General features: G+C 58.8%; 1 protein-coding gene across 1 annotated transcript; it reads right to left on the reverse strand.

Annotated features, from left to right (window-relative positions):
- Positions 1–236: 236 nt before the first annotated feature.
- On the reverse strand, positions 237–1,024 carry BXZ73DRAFT_58658 (uncharacterized protein; the record flags this gene model as incomplete). Its single annotated transcript, XM_048021660.1, has 3 exons — positions 237–524; positions 575–784; positions 836–1,024. 3 exons carry the CDS (start codon positions 1,022–1,024, stop codon positions 237–239), a joined length of 687 nt encoding a protein of 228 aa, XP_047870823.1.
- Positions 1,025–14,946: the final 13,922 nt, after the last annotated feature.

The raw sequence follows: 14,946 nt of genomic DNA on the forward strand, positions 1-14,946 counted from the left end.
GCCGCAGCGAGTGCGTCGAGCTCTGCGGGCGCAAACGGAGGGTGTGGGACGGTCAACGAGTGCCTGGCAATCGGAGTGGCGAGGGAGGGGGCCTTGCCGCGACCGCGGAGTGCCCGGTGGGATTTACAAATTCTGTGAGCCGGTTGTCAGTGGGCACCGTACGTGCGCAGGAGGAGGAGACATACTCACAACACAATGGGCTGTATGATGCGCAGGGCAACCCACAAGCACCAGCATCAAAAGACGGGGCTCCATGCGAAGTGCGACGCCCCACACGGCCGGGTTGCCCACGCTGAACGCCTTGCCGGGCGCGAGCCGACGTGCTGCGCGAGCGCGCACACCGCCGCGCTGCCGAGCGTCGCGAGGTGGAGGAGCGAGGGGACGGGCAGCTGTCGGTCCGTGAACGTCGTGTGCGCAGGGGGCGGGCCGGCGGCGGGGACGACCTTGGCGCATATGCTCGCGTGTTGGACGGCAGTGAGCATCGAGAGCGGGAAGCCGCCCGGGACATCCGTCCCCAGTCCGACCTGCGATGGAGTGAGCGGTGACAAGGACGGGAACGAGAGGGGAGACGGACCTCGACGCCGGCGTTGAGGAGCATGCCGACGCACGCGCAGCCGGAGCGGAGGTTGAAGTTGCTCGTCGGGCAGTGGGCGATGTCGGCGTCGCAGGCGTGCCAAATGGGCGCGACCTCGTGCTCGTCGAGGTGCACCGCATGTGTGAGCACGGTGTTGTGCCGGAGGAGCCCGTACACATCGTACATGCCCGTATACGTAGTCTCCCCCTCCTCTTTCTCGTCCACATCCACGCCGTCGCCCGTGGTGGCGTTCGCCCCCACCCCGAGGCTCTCGCGCGGGGAGAGCGCCTTCGTGAACGCAATCTCTGCCGGGTTCTCGGAGATGTGCGTCTGGATGGCGAGCGCCGGGTCTGCGGTGGCGAGCGCACTGAGGCCGGCGAGCGCACTGAGGCCGGCGAGGAGCTCGCCCGTGCACGAGAGTGCGGGGTGCGCTGGTCTTATAATACACATGAAAATCATCAGCTCTAGGCCTGCTGCTTACCAAAGCCTTGACGTACCATCGTCCCTATCCAAACATTCCCCACCTACTGGACTTCGAGAGCAGGCAAATCATTTGGCCTAAGCTGCGGGCACAGTGCGCGGCATGACTGTAAAAGCAGTGGCCGCAGGTGTGAGTGGATAATGGTAGTCAGACGATATATGTAAACTGTAATGTCAGATGGCTCACTCACAGAATCACAAACAGTCGCAGGACGGGGGGGAGCGAGCAAACTGGGTGGAGAGATGCACGCGCATGGGCGAAGAAGAAAGAGATGGAGTCCATAATGCGCTGGCAGAGCGCAACAGGTCTGCGCGCGGGGCGACTGGTCAGTGCGTGGGAAGTAGCTACCATATTCACGCGAGAGTATCGCGCATGATCGATTGATCATGGAGTCCCTAACTGCGAGTGCGCTGTCTCGACTTCGTTTTCTTGCTCTTTTTTGGCTCTCCTACACATCATTCCCGCCTCGTTGAACGCGTTCCGACTGTGCGCCCACAGAGACCACCGAGAAGTCGGACGAAAATATCGCCTTGTCCACTGCGCGCCGGAACTCAAACACGAGGCGGACGACGGTTTCAAGGAGTGCGTGCGCACGGTGCGCGTTGCGAAGCTCGAAGCGGGGCGCGTTCGTGTCGTCCGCCACCCCACACACGCAGGGGACTGTGGTGAGCGCCTTCACGAACTCGGCCGGGCCTTGTCTCTCTCTTTGCCCTCGGGCTCACGCAGCCGGCGGATATGCGTGAGGAAAAGGGACCGGCGGCGGCCGGCGACGCCTCAGGCTAGGTAAACGTGTTCAGCGATGGGTGGATGCGGGGGGAGATATTGGAAGACTAGGACTGGAGGGCGCAGAGACAAAGTGGTGTGCGTACCCGGTGTTTTTATACTCGCATAGACCTTCTCAAGCTGCTTCTCGCCCGGGCGGCCCCACATCGAGCACAGGCGGCAGGCATGCACATTCATGATGCACTGGAGCGCAACTTCAACCGGTGTGTTGTTGCTGGCATGACCCACACGCGCCCGAGCATTCACAGCGCCCTTCCATGGACACCAGCTTCGCGCAGGAGTCCTAAGGTTTGTAGCTTGCGCATGACATCGCTATATTTTGCGACGTCGTCCGCGGGAATGAGGAAGACCTAGGCGGCGCGGAGCTTTGTGGAGCGTGTTTCGAACAGCGCGGCGGCCTGCCGGTGCTCTTCGCGCACGACGGTGGCACGTTCGCGCTGGAGCTCGCCGCTGTGCGCCTCAGCCCGGGAAGCAGCGGCCTGCACACCTCTGATACGCCTTCGACTGGCTCGAAAAGTTACACCGAATATATTACAATGTACCGAGTACTTATGTATCTTCTCTTCTGTCAATGTTATATCATTTGTGCAACCAATGAGTATGCGCTGTAGACAAATTCTGACTGAACTCCTGGGGTATCCCGTGTGCCGAGGGCGTCTCGACAGTCCTCTCGTGGGGTCACTCAGGCACGCGAGGTCTCGGTGGAAGCTGGTTATGGCTCTCAGGGCGTCGCGAGCAACCACCGCAACTCGAGAGAGCTCGCGAGCTCACTACGGTGCTCGTTGCTGCTCGGACGACCTCGGTATCATCAGTGATTATGCGAGAGCGCTCGAGTGCCCTCCCGGCCATCACTGGCAACAAGCGGGTGATCCCGAGTCTGGGCCGGGGCTCTCGCGCCAAGCACTTTTTCCTGATGTTTGCTCGTCGCCTGCCTCCACGGTCTGCATCTCCCACAATGGACCCAAGCGCACATGCAACAGCGCTGGATCGCGGATGTTGAGCATGAGGCGGGACATGAGCGTCGTCGCCAAACTGCCAGTATGTTCCGCGGATCGATCGTCAGATCGAGTGTGTGGTCGGCGTCTGCGAGCGCACTCACATGTTCGTGGCTGTCACGCTGATGCTTCTCAGGGCAGGCTATGGTACGGAATATGGTGTGAGAAGTTGGCGTGCGCATCCTCGGACTGGGGGTGCGTACCCTCTCGAGCTGTCGCACCACAAATATGGTCAGTAAACACGCTCAAGACACTACCGTGTGGTACTAACCAGCGCGGTCAGGATATTCGCAAGATGGAAGCCCAGTAATATGCTGGACGAGATCTTCCTGTCAGACGGATCACGCGTCCACTGTGCAGATAGTCGCTCACGCGAAATATAGCGTCCCTGGGAAACCTCCGGTCAGTTCGGCCTTGTCTGGAAGCGCATCTCCGACTTACCATCTCGCAGAATCACTGAGAAAACGCCTCCCCGCATGATCTGCCCCAGTCCCCTGATGCGAGAGATAGTCATAGCAAACACGATCGCGTCGAAGGCCAAAAACGAGCCCCATATGATCGCAACGTCTAGAAGAGTTCAGAACGTACAGGGCGGAAAGGGTGAGTGGAATGCTCACAGTGTCCTCTATGGACCCGATAAGGAATGTGAACTCCAACTCAGGTGTAGCTGTGATAACTCACTGTCCTTTTGACTGGCCCAAATTGCATCCGATTTGCTTGCCAGATTCTCGCGGCTCCACCACTCTCGACGACGTGTCCGAACCAAGATGCCAAGAAACTACGATGGCCCACTACCCAACAAAATGCGGTGAGTAGTTTTCTCGCACGGAGTACATCACAGATTCACGCACCATTGCGACACCGAACGACGTAAGGCACAAACCTATCAGTGCGTACAAAATCCTGCGGCTGCTATTGTATATGGCATACACCCGGAAGATCTGCAGTGCTGCCAAAAGCATCGCATCAGCGCCACCCTGTTGGATGCAGTGTTACTGTAACGGCACGTACCCGCCACCGTCACCTGTGCAAACCCGGATAGGAGCTGATGGAACGTTTGCAGACTATGGCACCTGTGCAAATATGCGCCAGTTGAGGCAGATTTCAGGATCACCGTTCCATAGAGCACCCACACCTGGACAGAAATCGTTCAGCATACATGAGCTGAAGGACCGCCGAAAGGTCACGCTCACGTGTATCGAAGGCGCCCCATAAAATTCATACATCACCGGAACATGCCCGACCAGCGACATGTACCGGCTGAGGAAGAACCCACAGCTCAACGCGTTCAGCCTCCGGCCCTCCCAGAAGCGCTCCACCTCCACGCCAAAGGTGAGCCCGAAGTCGTAGTAGAGGATCACTGCGACATGTCAGAAAAGACGTCCGAAGGGCCGCAGAAATATAACTCACTGAAAGCGATGGTGGTGAGGACGAGGCGCACCACCGCATCTCGCAGCTCCCTGCACATCCAACGTCCGTCAGCGCCAACTGCACCCATACCACCCCCGCTGCAAGCAACCACTCACGATACCAGATCCGAGCTGTCGGCGGACAGCGACATGGCCACTTGCGCCTTGAATCCGGGGCTTCTCGTGCGGGCCGACGTCCTTACTTATGTGTTGTCTGCGGGGCTTCTCGTGCACGGACAGGACCCGCGAGCGCACGCATGTATATAGTACCCCCGAGAGGCGCCGGCGGTCAAAGTTCAAACGATCAGCACTGGCGGTCCCAAGTAGGATTCCTCGGCGCTTCTAGCGGTGTTGCGGCACTGAGGCTGGAGGGGCTGAAGTCACCAACCTCCTCCTCCTCCTCCACTAGGGAGAGAAGCCTTCAAGTTGGTCAGGCGCTGTGCCACCGCCCCGCTCGCAGCAGATGCGCCGTCGAGCGTGGTGCCGCGAACGCCTTGTTTAGCAGCGCGCGGGGTTCGCGACGCCAGTAAGCAGAGCGGCGCGCCGGGGGCACACCGATTATAGCAACCTCAGTCCCAAATGTGGGCCGAAAGCATTAGGTTTGGTGGAGCGCACGCCCGAGTTCGCCCCACACGACACCGTCAACGAGACGGAGCGTTGTCGAGGTGGCAATGTCGGGGGATCGATCGGTTTCAGACTCGCGCCGAGCGCACACCGCAGTTGGGGTCTCGGGGAAGCGGATCGCAACAGCGCTGTCGCGAGCGAGCCAGATGTCGAAGCACATGCGCAAATAGATTCGCGATGGTACGAACGAATCCGACACATGGTCCGGGGAGGAAGGGGTGGGGTCGCACGACGCATCTCCTCCGGGGGCTCAAATGGCATTCTCTACACTCAGTTCGACGTCCGAGGGCCATCGAAGAACGTCGCGCGCGTCGGGGTCGCGGATGTTGAGCATGAGGCGCCCGATGAGCGATGTCGACAGCCTGCGCGCAGAGACGCGGTCGGAGACTGTGAGCACGAGAACGAGGTCGTAGAACGGGAGACGACGTACACGTTGGTCGCGGTGACGCTGATCCCTTTGTAGGCGGGCTGTGAGACCGCAACCGGGAAATGTCAACGCTCGGGACGATATGGCACCGGTGAGAACGCATCCGAAGACGGACCTGTGCGAGCTGTGAAGGAAGAATCATCAGTTCGGGTGGCGAAACTGCCGTTCGAGATGGCACGCACCAAGCACGTGAGGATGTTTGTGAGATGGAACATCGCCAACACCCTGATGTCGACACGAAATCAGCTCCCCGGGCCAAACAAGGTCACACCCAGAACCAGGAACGCACCCAAAGTACAGCGCGCCTGGCGTGATCAGCACCGCCGGTCAGCAACATCTCATCAGCCGAGAGTCCAACGAACCCACCGTCGCGCAGCAGCAGCAGGCTGCCGTGCCACTTCTTGCCCACCCGGAGTACGCGGTACGCGGTCAGCGCGAACACGATGACGTCGAACACGAGCACGGTCGCCCACACGATCGCGATGTCTGTTGGTCGCGCGCGCCAAGTTTAGTTGCAGCGCGCACGGAGGCCACATGGGATGGAAAGAGGGGACGCACAAAAGCCCCTGTGCGGGAGGCGTCGCGCGCGATCAGCTGCTGTTCTCCCGGCGCGCGCCTGGCGGCGGAACTCACTGGTCGGAGGTCAGCCCGAGGCCGCACCCTAAGAGGCCGACGAAGCGCGGGTCATGATTGAGGTCGGAGGCGGTGGGATCGCTTGCGTGCCAGGTCTTGGTCGCTGCCCACTGTAAAGGCGGAGGAGAAGAATCAGCGTGAGATGCCAGGGATCGGACTTTGCGCGACGGCAACCTGATCGTCGTGGTGCGCATGCACATAGCAGCACCAGGACAGACACAGGGCAATGCGGACGCCTGCCAGAAGCTGGAAGCTGCACGCTGGAAGACCTACCCAGCTGGTGCCACAGCTCAGGCCGATCACGGTGAGGAGTGAGACCACGATTCGGCGATTGCGACCATACAACGCATACAAGCGCAAGACCTGGAGCACTTCGAGAGGATTGATTGTGTCAGCGTAGGCGACAAAAACGCATGGATGAGCACTCACGGCCGACAATGACCTGCGTGACCCCAGAGAGGAGCTGGTGGTATACCTGGAACCGCGTGCATCTGCAACATTCAAATCACCGCAGCGTGCCAGAAACGTCAGAATCCGCAATGCTCCACGCGTAGTAACAGCAGACAGATGAACTGACATCTGCCATGGAAAGCATGAGCACGTGAGAAATTTACGACATAGGCGGAAGGGACTTACGACCTCGTCGTGCAACATGTAAAACTCTATCATCACGGGGACGTGACCAAAGAGGGAGAGGTAGCGGTTGAGGAAATATCCGCAGGAAACAAGGCTGAAGCCACCCTTCCAATAGCGGTCGACCTCCGGCCCCAGGGTCAAGAAGTAGTCATAATAGAGGATCACTGGGGAGCGAGGCAAGGCGGTGAGCGTGGGGATCGGGTGCTGGTGTAGATGCGCTTACCAAATGCAAGAGTGGACACATAACGGACGGCGAAAGCCGACTGTGCGCTGCGGGTGTCTGAGTTAGTTTGCTGGTTTTCAGGAGGGCGAGGGACAGAGCACGTACGTGAGAATTTCTGCGCCGGCTGAGGCGAGAGAGCTCATGGGTCCATTGAGCGTGGTCAGCACAGAGCAGAGCCGAGGGGGGACGGGGGACGGGGAGAAGGGGCGCGAAACGCGACATGGAAGGAATCGATGCATGAAGCTATAAGTATGTCCGTCTGTGAACGATGCTCCGGCGGCACGTGAGCCTCGCGCCGAGAAATTGACGTGTTGATACAGCAACAGTGGCGGCGAGGCGCGGGGCGATAACGCGCACCTCTTTGGTGGACATCCGCCCCGCGCCTGGTCTTTGCTCCTGAGTTCTGAACGCCGCCGGGCGAGATGCTTGATCGTGGCGGACGCACAGAGAAGAGGCGCATTGCCCTAAGAGCTGTAGAGCTCCACAGGCGGAGGGTCCCGGTAAACCTCTCCCCCAATGGGGGCCCTGCTGGGAACGGCATGGTATCGCAATTGGGCCCGGTCCGCCCAGCCGACGTCACGGCCATCTACCAGCAAGTATGTTCGGTGCTCGAACCCAATCGTCACAGTACAGGATGGTTGGAGAGAAAGGACCAGAACACGATCAGAGACACGGGTGCGGTTCCAAGGCGGCCTACATGTCGCCGCCTCCCCAAGGCACCCAGCGGACGAGCGATCCTTTCCAGGTCAGATCCGTCGCGCGGTATGGGGGGAAGATGTCTCCAGCAGTTTCTCCGTAGATTCGCCGGGTAAACCAGCGTAGTCTCGTGCTGCGCGCCGCGCGGAGCCGTGAAACGCACCGTCTGCGGAAAAGAGGGCGGAGGCGGCGGCGGGGAAGGGCGACAATGGTGGTGGCTGGCAAGTGGCGGCGCCCCAGTAGCCGGGCGTCCATGAGATCGTTACTTGCTTGCACTCTACTCGAGTACTTTCAAAAATTGAGACCTCCAGCTTCGAGCGCCGCTGATCCGCGCGTTTCAATTCTGTAGAACGAGTGTGGTGACAACATTGCAGTTCCGAGCTCTTCGATCGAAACCTCTACCCACTCAACGATCGAGCGGCAGTGTCTGTTTTCTGGAACGACCAAGTACTACTTACAGCCGGAGGGTCCTCGTGCGATGTCCATGCGCATTCGGGCCACAGTAAAGAATGTCGACGACGCTGACATCGGTCCGATGCCCACACGGGTGACGGTTTCGGTTGCGGCCGCGGTCGTGTCGCGAGTGCTGCTGTAAGACTATACTTCAGATTCAAGGCATGTGCCTCCAGCTAGTATACCGTCCGCTCCTCATATATCCGTACCAGCCACCGCCTCTCCCAACGTCCATTACATTATCAGGGTCGTGGTCAGTCCGCGAACAACGCTACACGCACGTCTCTACATGGCTCCGGGCTCAGGACAACGTTACAACACGCGCAAGCTACATGGTCTACTTGGGAACGGACGGCGTGCCGTCGTGGTTGTGGAGGAAGTCGTACGTGTCCTCGACGAGCGGCGTGGCGTTGAAGAGCTTCGCCAGGCGCTCGTACATGGGATCCGAGTCGATGTGGTCGAAGTGGCGCAGCTTCCACGACGAGCCCGCCGCCTGCTCGTCGCGACGCATCTGCCGCTGGTCGTTCTGCAGACCATCGTGCGCAGGATTGAGAGGGTGGGGGGATGGTTGTCAAGGAAAACGTGCGAAGTAGGTGTACGCATGCACAGGAAACCAGCGAACGGAGTGAGCGAATGCAATCCCCCTGCAGCAAATGCATACACACCTCGATCTTGCTCTTCTCCCGACTCGCAAGCTCGTAGTCGCCCTCGCGGATGCCCCGCGCGACGTGCTGCCACAGCCTCCTGCTCTCGAATTCGTGCATCTCCTCGACCGTCCCGACCGTGACCTCCTCCTTGGCCGAAGTGACGTCCGTGAAGGTCTCGCCAGTGTCGAGGTCCTTGGAGACCTCGTGCCAGACGCCCTCATACTTCTTCACCGGGTGACTCGATCCTGGGGACGTCAGCAAGGCTTTGAAGGAGTGCGAACGGCCGGAGAAGTAGCCCTTGCCCTTGTACTCAATCTACAGAACATCCACGTCAGCACATGCGAACAAGGGAAGCAAGAAACACGGCGTCTTGGCGCAGAAAGCAAGAAGTAACCATTCAGACACTAAGCGAAAGATAACGCACCGTTGATAGCCACCCAGAAGACGACTGAATGTACGAGGTCTCCGCCAGCTCGATGTATGGCGACCCGTACCACAGGCCATCAATGCGAAGCCGCGGTAGGGTGATCAGGAACTGCTCCGTGCCGCCCGAGGGTAGGTCGACGGTGAGGATAGCGTGGCCGATCTGCTTGACAATGATGCTGCCGCCCGAGAAACTCGTCTTCTGGGCGCTGTGGCCTTGGAGCGCGAGGCCCTTCGACGGGTTGCAGATGAAGTAGGCAGTGATGGGCGGGTGGTGCGAGACTTGCTCGACAACGAGGTTGGTCTGTCCGCGGCCGTTGGCGTCGGGCCAGTAGCCATAGAACAGCCTGGGGATGACACGTTGGAGGGGGTGAGAAAGAAGTAAGCGACTGTACGTACTCTCCAAGGACAGGATTGAGGGGCTTCTTCTCAGATCCGAGCTTCTCATTACGGGATGTGTATTGGCCTTTGAGGGTGCTCTGTGCAGAACCGAAGAACATGTAGCACGGGCATCAGGGGCATTAGAAACAACTCACGATGAACCATTTAAGGACGGCGATAGACCTCTCCTGCTCGTTCTTGGCATCCGCGATCGCAGAGAACAGCGCCGGGCGTTCGCACCAGTAGGCTGCTCGCGCGCGTCAGGACAATGGCTGTGAAGCAGCGCAGCAGCAGGGGCGCACCAGGGAACTCCGTGAGGGAGATGGGCGAGAGGATGAAGGGCGGCGCGGTGAGCGAAGAGAGGTCCCCGGAGAACGAGGCGATCCTGTGACGGAGAGCGGGCGGGGAGTGTGGGACATCGGTGAGATCAATGTGCAGGGCAGGAGGAGATAGGAAACGTACGACTTGAGGAAACTAGTCCAGCTGCCCTTCTGAGAGGCAGGGACGGCCTGAAGGGCGTGGGTGCACGGTCAGGTGAGGGTTGCCGGGGGCATTCATGTATTAGGATGGACCGGGGTCGAGACAATCGTGACACAAGATGTCAGGCCTGGTCCAGACAAGAGCGCATGGTGCAATGAGGGACGCACCTCGCCGGCGACCTCAGTGGGAGTTGCAGTGCCAGACATAAGGATAGACGGCGAAGATGATGAGGGTATAAACCAAGTCGTGAGCGGAAGGGGAGCGGAGGATATGGTCGTCGGGGAGCACGCCGTGAAACGCCCAAAGCGGGTCGCGCGGTCGCGCCCACTGTGGCGGCGCCGACGATGGGGCGGACTCCGACGCGCGCGACGCGGAGGCTCTGTCCCGCACCTATCGACCGTCATCGTCGACCATGACATGCCCCTTGCCATATTCGCTCCATCTCTCCGCTCTCGTCTTCCAAGTCTCGCGCAGCGCGAGCCGTTAGCACGACATGGTCCTGGAGCGACAAGCGCACCCCGACTCATGAAGGCTGCCATCTTGGGACGACACAAAGCACGTTCGTGCATTTGTGTGTGACTTCGTTCGCATTGTCTGATGTCTGTCGCGTTCGCGCGAGGGGTTTCACGCGGGAGCCCGTGCACAGACTATCCTGTTATCGGTATGGTCACGTATAGGTGGCGAATAACGAGGATTTATGTGCACCACCACATTGTGGCACCAGGCCTGAAATACGTCTTTCGACACATCAAACCGATCCGGCTCCGAGCTGGCAGCACGGCGTCGGCCCGATTGAGATGAGTGGACGAGACTTCAGCTGGCCAAAAGAGGTCAGCCCGAACTTCGATACATCGCGCAATGCCTCCTAACTTCCCCAGGCAGCACGTTCCGTACAGCGCCTACTCTATGTATACAGTGTACTCGCGACAACTCGTGGGCGAGATAGCCGTGGCGACAGTCGTCAGTGGTACACAACACACTAGTCTCCTCTAGGCAGACCTTCCACATACACAACACACTGGCTTGAGCGCCGCTTTCATTCGCATCAACGACAGTCCAGTCGTCTTCTTCGCACTGTCATTGGTCTGCTCTCAATCTGACTTGAACCCGGCTAGAAGCGGCGCAAAGCAGGCAAGTTGCGTTTTCCCTCGGAACGGTTCTTCCGGCAGCCCGATGGTGGTACCGACATCCATAGTGTTGCAGTGATATCGCAACGGCGATAGGACATCGACCGTACGCTGTGGGTCTTCATTTCGTTGGACCAGGACGTTTTCGCGTGGCGTCCTTTCGCCGACCACGACAAAGTGTCGTTCTGGTTCGTCAATGGTACAACTTGGTCGGACACGGATACTTATGTTGTCAGCGGAACTGAGTCGCCCTCAGGCGGATAGGCGCAGATGAAATGGCCACGTCCGTTCTAGTCATGCGTTTTCACGCAATTGCCTTCTCTACCCCCGCGGCAAGTTCACCGACCCAATCAACAGCGTAAATTGCCCCAGGTGCTCTAAATTCCGCCGATGGAAGCTGTCTGGGGTGCATGCTTACGCACACACGCTTCACAATTATAGTCACACCAGTCGAGAATGCGGATTCTGCCTACCTCTCTGCCAACGTCGACGGTGTCGTGTCCAACGATGGCTGCACGATGAAGGACGGCACCGCGTCCTACACGATCGTAGCCTCCACCTCTGGAGCCGTGTTGATGGTCTGCACAATCCAAGAAGTGGTGCCGATCCGGTACGTAGGCCGGCATCCTTTCCCCCTCAGCATGTCTTGGAAACACCGCCCAAACACCGCCAGGGAGCAAGTATTATGCGAGCGCTTGTCGTGCTCATTGATCCGAATTTGATGACGATCTGTGTCTCGAAAACCATTTTGAGACAGCCTTTGAGGCACGGTTTGCATCTGTATGATCATTCACTTACTTGAGTCATACAGAGTCTCTCACACCGGAGTACTTCAGGCGCGGCTTGTGGCGGTTGCGCCCTCAGTCAGTACCCAATACGTATATCACACACCACATGCCGCTGCCCACACCAGACGGTGCGCGATACTTAGCGCCCTCGCTTCTAAGATTGCCCAGCAAGCTATGTCGTGTCCCACACATTCCGTGGAAGGAAATACATGGATAACGGTGCCTCCAGCTCTCCACCTGACGATCGCGTCAGGCCGGACGCGGGCGTCGCTGCCGATGACGTTGTTTCAAACTGCCATCAGTTGGAGGCAACGCTGATGAAGCGAGGGGGACCTTGGCTCGGGGTGACCCCGCCGCCAAGGTCCCGTCACGATTCACGGTCCAAGGATATATACCCCAAGTAAATACTAGAACCAACAGAGTTCATCTTCCCTTCTCTCCTTACCCATCTTGCACCCGCCTTGCGTTCGGTCTTCAACTTCAGTAGGATTATGGCTCTCAAAACCTCTCTCGGCTTCCTCGTCCTCTCCCTGGCCTGCGCCTCAACTCGTACGTTTCCTGACTTACTACCCATTTGGTCGGACGCGCTTAGGCAGGCTCCATCCTTCCAGATGCTCAGTTGACGTCCCTGTTCATTCCGAACGGTGACCCCGGCACTACATACACCGCGTCGGTCGTGGGTTCCGAGGGCGAGGTCACCTCTTACCAGCTCTTCGCCACCAACATCCAGGGCGTGGGTGAGTCGCGTTATCTCTAAACACAGACTCGTGCCAAACCATGCCCATCCCAGTGAGTCTCATTGTCTCCCCCACGGAGATCGCCCAGGTCGTGGGCTCAGCAAGCGGGATCGTGACCGACTGCATGCTCGGCAGCGACTCCGCCGTGTGCGAAGACATCGTCGGCGGGCCGAATGGCATCCGCTCGACCTCTACGGTCGCCCTGCAGCAGGTACCCGTGCAGGTCCGTTTCTCGTGTTCACGCCCAAGGCGACTCGTGAGCTCATCGCATACCCCGTCGCAGATCGTGCAAGAGGGCGGAAGCACAGACAGTACATCCACCGCTCCTCCCGCCACATCCACAGACCCGCTCACCACATCCACCGGGACCGGGCCTGTCAGTTCCATAACATCGAAGCCGAGCGTGAACACGAGTCAGTCACAGTCCTCATCTGCGAGTACTCCCACGAAAACTTCGAGCGGCTCGGAGCGGGCGGTGGTCAAGGGCGCGTCTGTTCTCGGGAGCGTGCTTGTAGGCCTCGGTATGGCCTTCGGTATGGCCGTCTAATCTTAGTATGCACTATGTTAGAGCTGCGGAGGGCGACGAGCTCTCCACGTAAACGTCATGACCTGGTATTGTCCACGACCCGTTTAATGACACTTAATTCGAGCCATGCTTGCGTCATGTTAGCTTAGGAATGCATGGCCATCCTAAGTAAAGGTGCGTTTGCCAGGTAAGGAATCCTAAGGATCCGGCTCTTCTACTTATTAGAAGGCGATTAGAATTGCCCACCGTTGGCTGGGGATGTGGCGCCGAATCCGGATGCACGGATGGTAGAGTAATGGACTGGGGCGTGACCAGGTTATGAAAGAAGCAACACTTGAACGAGTGGGGCGCGACCGAGTTGGTCGGGCGCCCGCGTCATTTCAGAGACGTCCCCGGCGCCAAACGTCGGCGCCGCTCTTTCTCGACTCGCGACAAGTACCAGCTGGCACTGGTCACCGGCACCGGTCAACGACCATCATAGGCACGACAACAATGATAGTGAGGTCTGAAGCTGAAGCTAGGTATGCATGCTGAGTTACCAACCAGGTGAAAAGACGACCCCTGCTACACGACTCCGCTGATCAATCGTCCCCTACTCAGACACCCCTGCGCGAGAAGACACCCGCGCGAAGACGCCCACGACCTGCACGGACGGACACGAAAATCGGCCAGCCTCCACCGCGATTCCCGTTGATGCACCCCATTGTTCTCTTTCCCCTCTTTACTATACTACTACCGTACACATACTATACATTCTCCGTTCTCTTCTTCTCTCCACCCCCACTCAGACACACCCCGAGCCCCACAAGGCTCACTGGCACGCCGGCTAATGCCCGCCGGCAAGTTTCGGTCCTGTGCCTCCGGGAGTACTCCCGGGGGTGCATATGCGAAGACGACGCTCCCCATTGTTATGCGATACGCTACGTACTACGAACTGGCTGTATGTTATGCCTACTATAGGGCACCGCCCTCGAGGGCAATAAACGAGGATCCAAAAAAAAAAAAGGTATGCATGCTTTGTTCGCTACCCCGCCATATCCGCTAACAGTGGCTGGTGCACTCCCCTAGTTTTCTTTAAGACTGCGTTCAGGTCTTGACTCTCGCGGTGTACTTTACCATCCTGGAGCTGGTGATGCGCCGTAGACTTCTGAGTCTCCACCCGGCATGCCGTCTACGCGCAGCGCACAGTCCCCATTCACGTGTTAGGGGATGAGTCGTGAATGGCGCTTTGACAGAACCACACTGATTGGTAGTTTCGCCGCCCTTCCGCCCGAATTCCCTCGCTTATGCACCTCTGCGGCGTGCTCCCCTCCTCCTGTAGTGAGTGGTCCACACTGCCGTCACCTTTTCTGCAAGCTCACACATTGAATTTCTCTTGGCACATCTCTCAGCTTGGTTTTTCTACTCCGCTGTGCAAGTACGTTCCTATGTGTTTCACGTCGACTTTAGCTCATGTTCTTCCCCGCGGGTCCCATATTATTCTTTGCGACAGCTCCATGCAGCGGCGCGTCATGTACTGCACTCCCGTCCTCGACTTCCCGCGCATCATGCAAGCCCGCCTCCCACTTCTCTTCCGCTCTCTGATCAGTGATACGACGGGCTGATACTTCTGCCTTCCACAGCTCTCTCAGGTTCTCTTCACCGCGTTTAGCCCGCCTGCGATCACATACCAAGGACGTCCATAGCTCTCGAATGAGCGTGGGTCACTGTATGTCTCGATACCCCTTTGTGACCACGTGAACTTACCGCTTGCTGTAGCTGCTTCCGTACGTATGAGGCCCAGCGCCTCCCGCACACCGCGGAAGGGGAGAACCCGTCGCTCCTCAACCGGAAGACATTTCACGTCCCCGACAGGCCCGAGCAGGAGGCATGCAACGCGGACATACGCGCGGTGACTCGAGCG

Source organism: Epithele typhae, assembly GCF_022376455.1.
Source record: "Epithele typhae strain CBS 203.58 chromosome Unknown BXZ73scaffold_217, whole genome shotgun sequence".
Taxonomy (NCBI): domain Eukaryota; kingdom Fungi; phylum Basidiomycota; class Agaricomycetes; order Polyporales; family Epitheliaceae; genus Epithele; species Epithele typhae.